The following is a 14,548-nucleotide window of genomic DNA, read 5'->3' as shown; positions in this document are numbered from 1 at the left end:
CTCTGCACCAGTTGCAAAACTTTTTCCAACGGCAACGGTATAGAGACTTTGTTGCTGGCCTTCTTGCCGAAAGCAACACCTCCATAACGTTATCTGGAAGGTTCCAATCCCTGTATATCAGCCTTTCAGATACCAAGCATGAAGGTTGAGCGTTTTGACCTCTGGATGGAGAACCCGACTTTCCATTTGAGAGAGAAGGTTCTCTCTCTGAAGAAGACGTACTGGAGGGCAGATGGACATGTCTAGAAGGTCTGGGTACCACGTTCTCTTGGCCCAATCCGGGGCAATTAGGATCATGCGGCTCCAAAACCTTCTCAGCCTCCTGATGACCTGAGGAATGACGGGAATCGGAGGGAACGTGTACAATAGTGGGAAATTCCACTCCACCATGAACGCGTCCCCCAGGGCTCCTCTCGGGGGAAATTCCCTTGAGCAATACCTTTCGCATTTTCGGTTGATTCCGGTTGCAAACAGGTCTACTTGAGGGGTTCCCCAAAGGGCGAAGATCTCGAATGACTTCCTGAGCCAGTTCCCATTCGTGGGATACCATGTTCTGCCTGCTCAGAGCATCTGCCTTCATAGTCTCTTACCCGGCTAGATGAATTGCCGTTAAAGAGATTCCCTCCTGAATCGCCCAATACCAGAGCTGCATTGCCTCTCTGCACAGGGGTAGTGACCCCACGCCTCCTCTTGTTTAGGTAGTGCATGGCCACTGTGTGGTCCGTCATTATCAGGACATGCTTTCCCCTGACAGATGGCAGAAAGGCCTTCAGCGCTAGTCGGATTGCCCTCAGCTCTAAAAGGTTGATATGTAGTTTGGACTCCGATGGAGACCAACGACCGCTGATTGTCAAATCGTTGGCATGAGCTCCCCACCCCAGGAGTGAGGCGTCCGTCACTACTGTGATCTCCGGCCATGGTTGCCAAAAAGGTTCTCCTTTTAGGATGTTCTCTGTACAGGTCCACCATAGAAGGTCTTGTCTGACCTTGTTCGGAATCTGAAGAAGATCCGTCATTTGACCCGAGAACTGGGACCACTGAGTCTTTAGGGCCCATTGAAGGGATCTCATCCTCAAGCGTGCCTCTGGCACCAGAAAGATGCAGGATGCCATGAGGCCTAGCAACCTTAAAAAAGTCGTAAACCTGGAGATTTTGGGCATTTTGGAATTTGGAAACCATCTGAAGAATGTCTTGAGCCCTCGACTTGGGAGGCAAGCTCTTTCCCAAGGACGTGTCTAATACAGCTCCTATGTACTGAAGCTGTTGGGAATGTGTCATCTGTGACTTCTTGAAATTGAGGGAGAAGCCCAGTTTGTGGAGGAAGTGGCAGGTGACTTTCAGATGATCCAGTGCTTGCTCAGCAGAGCGCGCTCTGATCAACCAATCGTCCAGGTAGGGATAGAAATGAATCCCCCCTCTCCTGAGGTGCGTTGCCACCACTACCATTAACTTGGTGAAGACCCTCGGGGCGGAGGTGAACCCGAATGGCAGGACTCGAAACTGATAGTGTGAGTCGCCAACTACGAACCTCAGGTATTTTTCTGTGTTTGAGATGAATCGGCACATGAAAATAAGCATCCTGGAGGTCCAATGACACAAACCAGTCCTGAAGTTGAAGGGCCTGAAGGATCTGAGAAAGAGTAACCATCTTGAACTTGTCCTTCCTGAGGAACTTGTTCAAGTTTCTTAAGTCCAAGATGGGTCTCAGTCCTCCGTCCTTTTTGGGGATCAAAAAATACGGGAAGTACCAACCCTTGTTCCTCTCCGCTGCAGATACTGGTTCTATAGCACCTTTCTCCAGCAGGGTTAGAACTTCCTGCTGTAGGAGCGGGTTTGAAAGTTTCAACGGGTGTCTCCCTGGTGTATTGCTTTGAGGTTGCTTTAGAAAAGGAAGGCAATAGCCTTGGGCTATTATTTCTAGAGCCCAAACATCTGAAGTAATGGCTCGCCATTCTTGCAGATGCTGCGACAGCCTGCCTCCTACAGGTGTTTTGTGGTGCAAGTCCTCAAAGTGGTTTTGTGGCGGATGTTGCAGCTGCTGATGGCAAAGATAATGAAAAGAAATTGCTTAGCACGTTTTCCTCGTCCACCACGAGTGGCCTTTCTTTGGCCCCTTTGACTGGCCATTCCTCTTGTCTTCCCGTATGAGGTGTAATAACGATAGGATCGTCCCCTCCATGATTGCCCTTCGGCACGAAAAGGCTGAGGTTGCCTAATAGCAGCTCCTAAGGATTTTGCCGCTGCTTTTGAGGTCTGCAACCTCTCAAGACTCTCGTCAGCCTTGTTGCCAAAAAGGTGAGACCCGTCAAAAGGCATGTTCAGGAGTCGGTTCTGTACGTCCGGTGCAAAACCCGACTTCCGTAACCACGCAAACCTGCGCATTACCGTGCTAGTGCCCATGGACCTGCTTACACTATCCGCAGTGTCCAATCCAGATTGAAGGGATTCCTGCATGGTCTCCTTTCCATCTCCAACAATGGCTAGGAAACCTTCCCTTTCTTCCCCTTCTGGTATGTGCTCCGCCGCCATTTCGATGCACTCCCATAGAGTGTACGAAAATGTTGCCAAGGCACATGTGGAGTTGGCAGATAATGCCATGCTCCCGGCTGAAAATACCTTCCGTGCCCAACCATCCAAACGCTTATCGTCCCTGTCTGGACGGATAGACGGGTACGCAAGTTGGTTGGAAGCTGCGGCTGCTTGTATGACCAAACTCTCGGGAGTTGGATGTTTTGACAGATAGCTGGGGTGACTACTGGCTGGGTGGTATTTTGATGCAAGGGATTTATTTATCGGAGGAATAGAGTCTGGAGTTTCCCAATTCTTGGTCACCCTGTTTTTTTAAGGCTACATGAAAAGGTAGTACTGGGTCTTCAGTGGGACCATGGTCCAATATGTCTTAAATCGTCCTGGACGAATTGGGCTGGTGGTCTAGCCCATCCCAAGTAATCTACCACCTTGATCATTAACTGACATTAAGATGGACTGGCATGCTCTCCTGGATCTGGTCTACCGAAATCATTCTCAGCAGAGGTGTCAATGCCACTTGCATTGTGTGAAGACTCCACCAAATCCCTTATTCTGCTTTCCTCTGAGATCAAGCATTCTGGGACATTTGGGGTGCCATACTCCAATCCAAAAGGTACATTTTCCTCCTCGGATCTCTCCTGTTCCTCAAAAATTGAGGTCAAGGATTTGAAAAACTCCTTCCTAGGGAGAGGCTTGAAAACCTTCTCTGGGAGAGGAGGAGGAAGAGGTGTAGTACCAGGCTCTGAAGGAATTACATGTTTAACTTGTTCCTTCTCTTTTTCTGGCTGCCCTGGCTTGGTTGGAGCCTTTGGCGCTGAGGGTTTCGGCGTTGACGTCGATAAAGGCGTCGACGACATAGTGGTCGTCGACAGGGTCTGCTTCGAGGGCGTCGCGGCAGTCTTCGACGGTTTCCCCTTCGAGGTGTGATAGGTCTCGGACGGCGTCGGTGACCGAGCCTTTATCGCTCGGCATCCTGGAAGGTTCCCTATCCTTCCTTTTACGATCACCCGGGCTCGAGGGCGTGCGAGTGTCGGAGCGATGACGCTCCCGGCCGGCTTCTGAAGAAGGCGTGGACCGAGGCTTTGCCTTCTCAAACACCTCCATCATTTAGACCCTGAATGCTTCCCACTCTTTCATTAACTTCATTTTCGGAGACTCGTCCAACGATGAGGTGGAGGGAGACATATGGCGTTGTTTCTTTGACTTTTTCGACAAAGACGAGCGATGAGACTCGCTTCGGGATCTAGATCGATGCCTTTCGTGTCGAGGAGATTTTTCCCCATGGGATCTCGAGGCTTTTCGATCCTTCCGACCTACCTGTAGCTTTCCTCTCCTTTCTCGCAAGGCCTTCCCCGTCATCGCCTGACACTTTGAAGAGGCCTCCATGTCGTGGCCTTCCCCGAGACACCACAAACACTCGCGGTGCGGGTCTGTGATCGACACTTTTGAGCCGCACTACTTGCATTTCTTAAAACCCAATCTCGGGGTCGTGGTTGGCGTCGATGACAAGGACATAATTACTTCTCGTTATATTATATTTCTTGACAGAACTCGAGGCGCGCCGAATGTCCGAAGCAACGTGCTGCCGAAAAACGGAACTGAGGCCAACAGGCACCGCGCGTGCTACTTATACACCCGATGACGTCACCCTCTACTGAGGCCTTCGAGGGACAAACGACTCGACGAAATCGACGCACGGCGCCCTCTGCCGAAAAAATTTCCGAAGAGCAACAAAGCTGGATGGAATACATCTAAGATGAGGAATACGTTGGAGGACACAATCCACTCAAAATACAGTTTTCAATCTAAAGTGAAACTACTTTTTCCTTTTACCGAGGATTCCCAGAATGACTGGGAATATTCATGTGCATGTGAATATTCATGAGCATATGAATCCATGCCAGACAATATGCTGGAGAATGAAAAGAAATTGCTAACAAAAGTCATTGACGATTACCACATCAACATTGAGAGTCACAGTTAAGAATGCAAGTTGAATAAAGGAGACATTTTAAATGCAGTGTATATTTTATGAACTACTTACTTTTCTCAGCGGAAAGCTTACTAACATCCATGGTCTTGTTTAATACTTTGACTGCTAAAGCAAGAGCCTCCTTCAAACTCATGCCTCCTTCTTTGTAGTCTTGTTTTAGCATTGAAACAGCTGCCTGGTGACAAGAAATTAAATATTTAACATGGTGACCCACAAATTCAGTCAATGGACATTGGGTCAGATAAATGCCACATTTTACATCACACATGATAAACTGACTTCTTACAAACATAATTTGTTATTTCTTAAGATTAATAATTTCAGTGCTCTTGAAAGAAGTTAGATTGAGAGAGCAGGAAACAAGTTATTTCTCTCTATATAGGACATAAGACATGCATTACTTACCGTAAAAGCATTTCCGATGGTTGTATCTGCTTTGTATAGTCCGACATCCAGTGGTTACTGCGGAGTATTGCATCTTGTTTTTCGGGAAGTCAAAAAGGGGACGTCGACATACGCGTGTCTGTAATACTATCCCTATAGTGACGTGTAGTGTACCCAAAATCCCTCACGCTTCTGCCATGAGGGAGCCATATGACTAACGTGAGTACAGAAAAGAGAGAATGAATTTCGGAGCAGGATTTTGTAAGAACGTTGGTAGTTCTATAGACTGGTTGACATGAAACTTTGAAATGAATTTCGGAGCAAACCTAGGGTGTGTACGTAGAACTACCTTATCTTTGTGAACTGTTACAAAGGAATCTAAAATAGAGAGCGCTTGTAGTTCACCAACTCTCCTAATGGAGGTGATAAATATCAAGAAAGCAGTCTTAAGAGTGAGGTCCTTAAGGCTCGCTTTATGGATGGGCCCGAAGGGGGAGCCCATCAGCCTGGTTAACACGACATTCAGGTCCCATCCGGGAGCGGAGTTAGATATAGGAGGGTGAATTCTTTTCACTCCCTCCATGAAAGCTTTAATAAGGAACAAGTTACTTACCTGTAACTGTTGTTCTCCAGCATGGGTCTGGCATGGATTCACATGCTCATGAATATTCCCCGTCGTCAGGCTGGGAATCCTCGGTAAAGAAAAAACCAGTATCAGTTTCGTTTCTGATCTGTCTTTCGTAGTAATAACCAATCACTGGTCTCTGCGTCATACTGACCACAGCCAATGACTGCCCTCTACCCAAGCACCGCCTCTGGCAGCCATCTTCAGATTTGGAAGCACGTGAAGTGGCAGTATGACCAAGTGAAGAGCCGCAGAGGGGTAGGCGGGAGGGTTCGCATGTGAATCCATGCCAGACCCATGCTGGAGAACAACAGTTACAGGTAAGTAACTTGTTCCTTCTCCAGCATGGGGTCTGGCATGGATTCACATGCTCATGAATAAAGAATACATAGCAGTACACACATGCACAACCACGGGAGGTGGCAAAGGCTCAACATTAAGCATTACATCAAACTCAACATTAAGCATCTTACCTCCTCACCAGGCTCACCTCAGGCGAACAGGTTGCGCAGCACTGCTTGGCCGACCCTGGACTCCTCCCTGGAATCCCGATCGACGCAGTAGAATTTCGTGAAGGTGTGCGTCGACCTCCACGTAGCAGCCCTGCATATGTCCAGCAGGGGCACACCAGAAAGGAACGCCGTGGTAGCTGCGATCGCTCTGGTGGAATGGGCTCTCGGACGGCCGGGCAGAGGTCGGTTTGCCAACCGATGACAGTACATGATACAGCCGGAGAGCCATCTGGAAATGGAAGCCTTCGAGAGAGCCTTCCCCTGATTGACAGGTCCAAAGTTCACAAAGAGTTGTGACGTCTTCCGAAAACACTTCGTGCGGTCCACGTAGAACTTCAGCGCTCTAGCTACATCCAGCGAGTGCAAAGTCCTCTCAGCCGGCGACGAAGGCGACGGGAAGAATACAGGCAACACCAAGGGTTCGTTGAGATGGAAGTCCGACGGTACCTTGGGCATGAAGGAGGGATGCGTCCTGAGCACTACCCTCGTGTCGTGGAAAGTCAAGTACGGGGCCTTGCAGGAAAGGGCCTGGATCTCTCCCACTCGTCGTGCGGAGGTGATGGCCACAAGAAAAGCAGTTTTCCACGATAGAAACTTCAACGGAGCCGAGTGCAGAGGCTCGAACGGAGGTCCCATGAGCTTGGTCAGCACCACGTTGAGCTCCCACGCCGGGGCCGGAGCCTTCACCGGCGGGAACGATCTGAACAGTCCCTTCATGAACTCTTTCACCAGGCGATGAGACCACAAGGACGTCCGCCCCGTGGTTCTGGTGTATCGGGAGATCGCAGCAAGATGAATCTTGATGGACGCGTGTGCCAGGCCAGCTTTGGCCAGCGTCAGCAGGTACGGCAGTACTTGGGGAGCCGTAATCCGTAGAGGGTTAATCTTCTGTGCGTGGCACCAGACAGAGAACCTCTTCCATTTGTGTCCGTAGCATTTAAGAGTCGAGGACGCCCTGGCCTTTGCAAGAACCTCTCTGCAGTCGGCCGGTATGTCGTATCCTCCAAACTCTAGCGCTGCAGGAGCCAGGCCTGCAAGTTCAGCGACTTTGGGTCGTGGTGGAGGATGGCGCCTCCTTCCCTGGAGAGTAGATCCGCGTCCGCCGGCAGCTTGATTGGCGGGGACGCTGACAAGTCCAGAAGGTCCGGGAACCATATCTGCCTCGGCCACGAGGGTGCGACGAGGATCATCCTGCACCGTGACCTCTTGAGCAGGTTGACTAGCCGGATTAGCAGAGGCAAGGGAGGGAACGCGTAGAGGAACAGGCCCTCCCAGGGGAACGAGAAAGCATCGCCCATGCTCCTCGTCTGGGGAAACCTGCTGGCGAACCTCCGGCACTTGGTGTTCGTCGCCGTCGCGAACAGGTCGATCTGGGGTGTGCCCCACCGTCGGAAGAGGCGATCCACCAGATCCTGCCATAGTTCCCACTCGTGGCACGAGCGCAGCTCCCTGCTGAGTGAGTCGGCGATGGTGTTTTTTATCCCTGCCAGATGAAACGGCACCAGAAAAATCCTTTGGGCGACGGCCCAATGCCACAGGTCCTGCGCCTCCTTGGACAGCGCTGGGGACCTGGTTCCGCCCTGTTTCCTGATGTAAAACATGGTGGTGGTGTTGTCGGTGAAGATCCTCACCACCTTGCCCTTGAGGGACGGAAGGAAAGACCTGAGGGCCCAAAACACTGCACGGAGCTCCAGGACGTTGATATGCAGGGACTTCTCCGTCGGGAGCCAGAGTCCCTTTGCGTGCAGATTTTCGGTGTGCGCTCCCCACCCTTCCAGGGAGGCATCCGTAGTCACAGTCTCCTGGTGGGCTGGGGTCTGGAAGTCCATGCCCGCCGTCAGATGCGCGCGGGTGCCCCACCACCGTATCGCTCGTCGGAAGTTCTCGTCGAGCTTGATCCTTTCCTCGAAGCTGCCCGTCGTCTGGATCCAGCGCGCATCCAGGAATTCTTGCAACGGGCGCATCCGGAGCCTGCACATGGGAATGAGGTAGATGCAGGAAGACATCATCCCGAGGAGGGACTTGATGGACCTCACTTTGGCCGCGTCGGCCACCAACATCCGTTGCACCTTGCCCAAGATGGTCCTGGTCCTCTCCTCCGACGGGGAGGCCAGAAGGGACACTGTGTCGAGCCTCGCTCCTAGAAACAGTGCGACTTGCGCGGGCACCAGGTGGGATTTGGCGTAGTTCACGAAGAATCCCAGGTCCGTGAGGAGTTGGACGGTCCTTGCCGTGTGAACCACAGCGAGCTCCCTCGTCTTGGCGCGGATGAGCCAGTCGTCCAGGTAGGGGTAGACGTGGATCCCCTCGCGGCGCAGCTGCGCCGCCACCGGTGCGAGGCACTTGGTGAATACCCTGGGTGCCGACCGTAGTCCGAAGGGGAGGGCTCTGAACTGGTAATGACGCCCTTGGACCACGAACCTGAGGAATTTTCGGTGCCCCTTTAGGATGGGAATGTGGAAGTAGGCATCCTCCAAATCCAACGACGATAGGAAATCCCCTTCCTCCAGCTGGCCCAGGACGTGCTGGAGGGTGACCATCCGGAACTTCTGCGCCTTGATGAACTTGTTCAGACGTCGGAGGTCTAGGATGGGGCGCCATCCTCCCGTCTTCTTCTTCACGAGGAAGTATCTCGAGTAAACTCCGGAGCCCCGAAGCCTCTTTGGGACGATTTCGATGGCGCCCTTCCTGAGCATCGCCTTTACCTCCAGGAGAAGTTGAGGGACGTGAAGTTCTTTCCTGGCCACGGGGGGGACACGCGGGCACCTTCTTTGAAACTCGAGCGCGTGGCCCCGGGCCAGGGCGTCCAGCACCCAACGGTCGGTGGAGATGGACTCCCACACGCTGATGAAGCCCGCCAGCCGGCCTCCCACCGGGGTGCTCCGGTGGGGGCCCGACCCCACAGCCGGTTCAATCCTGCTTGGACGCGGCCTTGCCGCCTTGACCTCCTGGGCGACGACGGCGGGGTCCGCTAGACTTGCCTCGTCCTCTGTAGGCCTCTTGCGACGACGAGCGGGCCGCTTGACGGTAGGAAGCGAAACCGCCGCCGGAACCTCTGGAGGCGCCCTTGCCTCCGCTGCTCCGAAAGGGCGTCCGACGTTGCTGCAGAACTCCGAGGGCCCGGGCCGTCTCAGTATCCGCCTTGATGGCCTGAAGGGAATCGTCCACTGTCTTCCCAAACAGGTTGTTCCCGTCGAAGGGCATGTCCAGGACTCTGGTCTGGACGTCCTGCCGGAAGTCCGTAGCTTTGAGCCATCCACGACGTCGAAGGCAAACGCCGTTGCCCAGCTGGCGGAACCCAGTGTCGGCGATGTCCGTCGCCACGGTGATGGCGTGGTCCGAGGCCACCTCACCTTCCTGCAGGATCTCCAGGGCCTCCGCCCTCTTGTCGTCCGGCAGAAAATCCAGCAGGGGAGCTATCTTGTACCAGAGCTCCCTGTCGTAGCGCGCCACGATAGCCAAGGCGTTGGCCGCTTTAATCGTCGTCGCTGCCGACGAGATGACTCTACGTCCCATAGCATCCAATTTCTTTCCCTCGCCGTCCGGCGGGGAAGTCGATGTGGAGGCCGCACCCCCCCCCGCTTTCTTCCTGGCTGCCGCGGAGACGACGGAATCCGGGGTAGGCTGCGCCCGGAGGCACAGGGGGGGCCGTGTCCGGGACCCGGTACTTTTTCTCGTACCGGTCTCTTCTAGCTGGCGTCGTGGAAGGGTTCTTGAGGAGGGAAAGGCCCTCATCCCAAATGTCGTCCAACAGAGGCACTGCGAGGACCGTCTTCCTCTTGGCCTCGCGCCGCTGATAAAGGAAGCCTTCCTTTTTCTTCTCCTCAGGGCAGAGTTGGAAAAGCTCGGAAGCCCTGGAGATCATGGAGTGGAAAGATCCGATTTCGTCGGGCGGAGAAGCCCTGGCGGGAGGCGACGACGGAATATCCTCGTCGTATGCCTCGTCGTCCGTACCCGTCGCTGCCGTGTCAGTCCCCGTATCATCCCCTCGGGTGGACGGGGAGGAGGGCTGGACGGGGCGCGACGGTTGAAAAGGAGGTGGTGGATGGATCCTTCTTTTCTTGGTAGGGGGAACACCAGAAGGTCCCGGTTCTGGATCCCCCGACGGGAGAGGTTCCTCCGTCGGTAACGGTAGTCTCGTCCTTATCTCGGAGCATAAGGACTGTACGGCCAACAAAATGGCCGCCGAGTTGTCTTGCGGCGCTGGCAGAGGGGAATCCGACGGGCGAGCAGGGGCCCCGTCGGTATCCTCGACGATGTCGTCGTCGTCGTCACCTGCGTCGGGGTTCATTCCGACGGGCTGGCCTTCTTCCACGCCTAGGCCGTGGCTTAAGACCTCGATCAGCTCCTCTTCTGAGGTTGAGGCCGAATCTACGACGACGCCCTGCCCCCCCTTCTTCTTCCCCACGGAGGGTTTCACGGGGGTCCTATCGATGGGCACAAAAGAAGACTCCCTCCGAGGAGGCAGGGAGATTCTGGGCCCCGAGGTCGCCACCACTGGCGCAGCCTCCACAGGCTGAGCCAGGGCCGCCGCGACCGTTTCGATAGAGGGCTTGGTCGGATGGATCAAGGCCTTCACCACCTTAGGTGCGCTCACCGCCTTATCCCTGAGGGAGGGGGCACTGCCACGCTCCTCCTCTGCCTTAGAGCTCGACCGGGGCCTCTCCAGGAGTTTCGCCGGGTGCTCGGCCTTCCTCTTACCCGACCCAGAGCGTTGGCTCGTGGTCGATGGTGCCGGGGAGGGTGCGCCCTGCCTGGCGCCCGTAGAGCCCGACCGTTCGGCGCTCCCGGTGCCAGCGGACTCGCGGTGCTTAGCCTTATGTTGGGCCCCCGTCGCCGGGGCGCCCTCAAAGGTCTTAGAAGACCGCTCGGATTTCTTCTTCTTCTCGCCAGACGGGCTCTTACCCTCCAGCCAGTTGGCGAGACGTTGATGGCGGTCCTTCATGGTCCGTTCCGACATGTTGCCGCAAAACGCACAGTCCTTCTCCACGTGCGTCTTGTCCTCATGAAGGCAGTAAAGGCAGAAAGAGTGTTCGTCCTCCTTAAAGACGTTCTGCAGCTGGCATCCAGGGCAGACCCTGAACAGCTTTCCGGGCGTCGAGCTTCCCTTCTCCTGGGCCATCTCCGAGACCGGGCCTGAGAAGCTTCTGGAGTCCTCCGAAGTGTAGCTCGACGAAATCTTCACCCTTGAGGGGCGCAGACGAATCCGACACGGGTCCCCGTTGATCGGAAGTAGGATCGGTGGAGCTTGAGGCTCTTTTGACCGAAAGAATCGAGTTTTTGTGAAAAAGCGCGAAAAAAAAGCACTAACGCTCGAGAGCAATAGCACGAGGATCCCAACACATGAACGTGCGGTAAAAATCTGAAGATGGCTGCCAGAGGCGGTGCTTGGGTAGAGGGCAGTCATTGGCTGTGGTCAGTATGACGCAGAGACCAGTGATTGGTTATTACTACGAAAGACAGATCAGAAACGAAACTGATACTGGTTTTTTCTTTACCGAGGATTCCCAGCCTGACGACGGGGAATATTCATGAGCATGTGAATCCATGCCAGACCCCATGCTGGAGAATTGGAACCTTCCACCATGACACCTTATGTTGTGACGTAGTGTAGGTGGAGAGTGCAGCTATGTGAACTTTAATAGAGTTGAAGACTAAGCCTGAGTCGAGCAAGTGAGTCAGGTATAGAACAATGTGTGTGGGAGAGGAGTCAACGGGGTTGATGCTGTTTGAGCTACACCAGATGACAAACCGTTTCCACTTACTAGAGTAGCAGTAACGAGTGTTAGGTTTCCTAGCCTCCATGAGAATGTCCATGCATCTCTGAGGGAGCTGCAAATGTCCAAATTCTATGATCTCAGGAGCCAGGAGCCAGGCTGCTAAGTTCAGGGTCTGTGGGCATGGATGGAGCATTCGTCCCCTGTCCTGTGACAACATGTTGTACTGGCAGGGCTGTTTCACTGGAGGAGACAGTGACATCTGCATCAAATTAGCGAACCAGGGTTGGCGGGCCCACATGCGGGCCACCAGTATCATGCTAACTGGTTTCTGGTGCCTCTTGTGCACGATCTTGAGGAGGGGAGTCGGGAGGGGGGGAAGCATAGACAAACTTCCCTGACCCCGTTATCCAGAGCCCGTTCCCCTTGGAGCGGTTCAGGGGGTACCTTGAGGCGTAATCTTGGCATTGGGTGTACTCCAGAGTTGCGTACAGGTCTATCTCTGGGAAACCCCATTCTGCGAAAATGTTGTAGACGATGTCTTCGTGTAATCGCCATTCGTATTCTGCGGGTAGAGGAAGTCTCTGTTGAGACCGTCTGCCAGAAGATTGAGTTCCCCTGGTACATGTTGTGATAACAGGAACATGTGTCTGAGAGCCCACTTCCAGATGTTCTGGGACAGCTTGGACAGACCTGGAGAGTGAGTACCCCCTTGCTTATTCAGGTAGTACATGGCCGTGTACTGTCTGTGAGGACTAGCACTGTCTTTCCTTGAAGGTGTGTCTGGAAAGACTTCAGTGCTTTGAAGACAGCCAGCAGTTCCAGCAAGTTTATGTGTTTGGACGCCACACTCGGAAGCCAAACTCTGTGTGCAGTCTGATGGGATAGGTGAGCCCCCCCCCATCCTTTGAGGGATGCGTCTGTGGTTAGAGTGGAACCACTGCGGGGGTGGTCAAGGGTTTCGCCAACACAAGGTTTTCCTTCGACCACCATCGCAGCGAGAGAACCAAGGCCTGCGAGACCACCACTAGATCATCCCATTGTCCGCTGGCCTGACACCACTGGCTGTTGAGCCACTCTTGCATTGGGTGCAGGCGCGCGCGAGGTACCAAATAAATACATGATGCCATCATTCCTAGCAATCGCATGGCTTTGCGTATCGTCACATCCCCACCGGCTACATATTGAGGGATCTGAAACAGCATGTTTTGGACCCTCTCGGAGGGGAAGACGAGGCCGTCCTTTGTTCAAATTAGAGCCCTTAGGAATTGCCTGACCTGGCTGGGGTCTAGACTGGACTTATTCTCCTTGATGGAGAAGCCCAGGTGGAACAAGAGGTCTATAGTATTTCGGGTATTTGAGCAGCATGTTTCGTAAAAATATCCTGTTATGAGCCAGTCGTCGAGGTAAGGATAGACCAGAATGGACAACCTGCGCAGATGAGCCGCTGCCACTGCCAGTGCCTTCGTGAATACCCTTGGCGCTGAGGCTATGACGAAGGGTAGCATTTTGTACTGATAGTGTCTGCCTTCTACCATGAACCTGGGGTATTTCCTGTGCGCTGGCAACATTGAAATATCAAAGTATGCATCTTTCATGTCCAGTGTTGCCATGTAGTCCTCCTGTGTAAAACGTGGGATTACTTTCTGCAGAGTCACCATATGAAATTTTTGAGGTTTTACACATTTATTTGCTGGGCAGAGATCTAATACAGGGCGCATGGTTAGATCCTTTTTGGGTACAAGGAAGTACACTGAATACATACCCTCCTTTACCTGTGACAGAGGCACAACCTCTATGGCTCCTTTTTCCAGCAGCGATTCTACTTCCTGAAGAAGGATGAGAATGTGTTCTGGTGTGAGACGTCTTCCCTTCGGAGGTCTGAATGTCGGGGACCGGCTGAATTCGATGCAGTAACCGTGGGCTATTGTTGACAGTACCCAACGGTCTGTGGTAATTCCCTTCCATGCTAGCAGAAAAGATGTTAACCGGCCCCGGACCAGAGATGCATGGGAGGGGACCCGAATCTTCGGGTCATTTGGTGGTGTTGGCCGGGGAGCCTCTAGGAGTAGGGCCCCAACCTCTTCCCTTGCCACGACGTTGTCCTCTTGGAGCATACTGCGTGTTATAAGTACTGGTTCCCTGAGGGGAGGACCAGTTGCTGGCTGAGGTGTATTGCTGTTGAGTCTGTCGTTGGCCACAAAAAAAGCGCCTATTGCCATATCCGCGCTTATTAGGGGGTCTCGTGATTTAGTCCAGGGTCTTTAATCTTTCGTGCTCCTTCTTAGCTGTTTCCAGTGCGTCATCAACGGCCTTACCAAAGTAGTTGGAATCCTCAAGGGGTTTGTTGATGAGGGATGCTTGTGTTTCTGGCTTGAAACCAGAGTTTCTGAGCCATGCATGTCTCTTAAGGAGTACACCCTGGACTAAAGAACGGCCAGCCGTTTCCGCAGCATCTAGAGTATTCTTGATGATGCTTTGGTTGACTTGAGTGCCTTCTGTGACAGTGGCCAATAAGCGAGTACGAAAGGGCTCAGGGACTTCTTGTAGACCTTTGCGCAATAGGCCCCATTGTGCATCAGCGTAACTAGCCAACAGAGTGGTATTGTTGGCAATCCGCGTAGCGAAAGCTGCAGAGGATGTAATCCTTTTCCCTAGAGCATAGAGCTTTTTCCCCTCCTTATCGGGAGGTGCCTCACTTGTGGACAGTGGAACCCCCGCCCGCTTGCTCGTGGTGGTACCATCAGAGAATCTGGTATGGAATGACCCCTGATGTATAAGGGATCTG

The 14,548-nt window shown here is 53.4% G+C and overlaps 1 protein-coding gene across 1 annotated transcript in view; it reads right to left on the bottom strand.

The window, feature by feature from the left end:
• The window catches only part of PSMA4 (proteasome 20S subunit alpha 4), a 324,356-nt gene that overhangs the window by 30,486 nt on the left and 279,322 nt on the right, over positions 1-14,548 (bottom strand). Inside the window, exon 8 of the mRNA XM_069642068.1 lies at positions 4,574-4,697. Within this exon, the coding sequence (XP_069498169.1) occupies positions 4,574-4,697 (124 nt within the window). The remainder of the gene's footprint in view (positions 1-4,573; positions 4,698-14,548) is intronic.

Source organism: Ambystoma mexicanum, chromosome 1q, assembly GCF_040938575.1.
Source record: "Ambystoma mexicanum isolate Mex_15411 chromosome 1q, UKY_AmexF1_1, whole genome shotgun sequence".
NCBI lineage: Eukaryota > Metazoa > Chordata > Amphibia > Caudata > Ambystomatidae > Ambystoma > Ambystoma mexicanum.
This window is presented reverse-complemented; position numbering and strand designations above follow the sequence as displayed.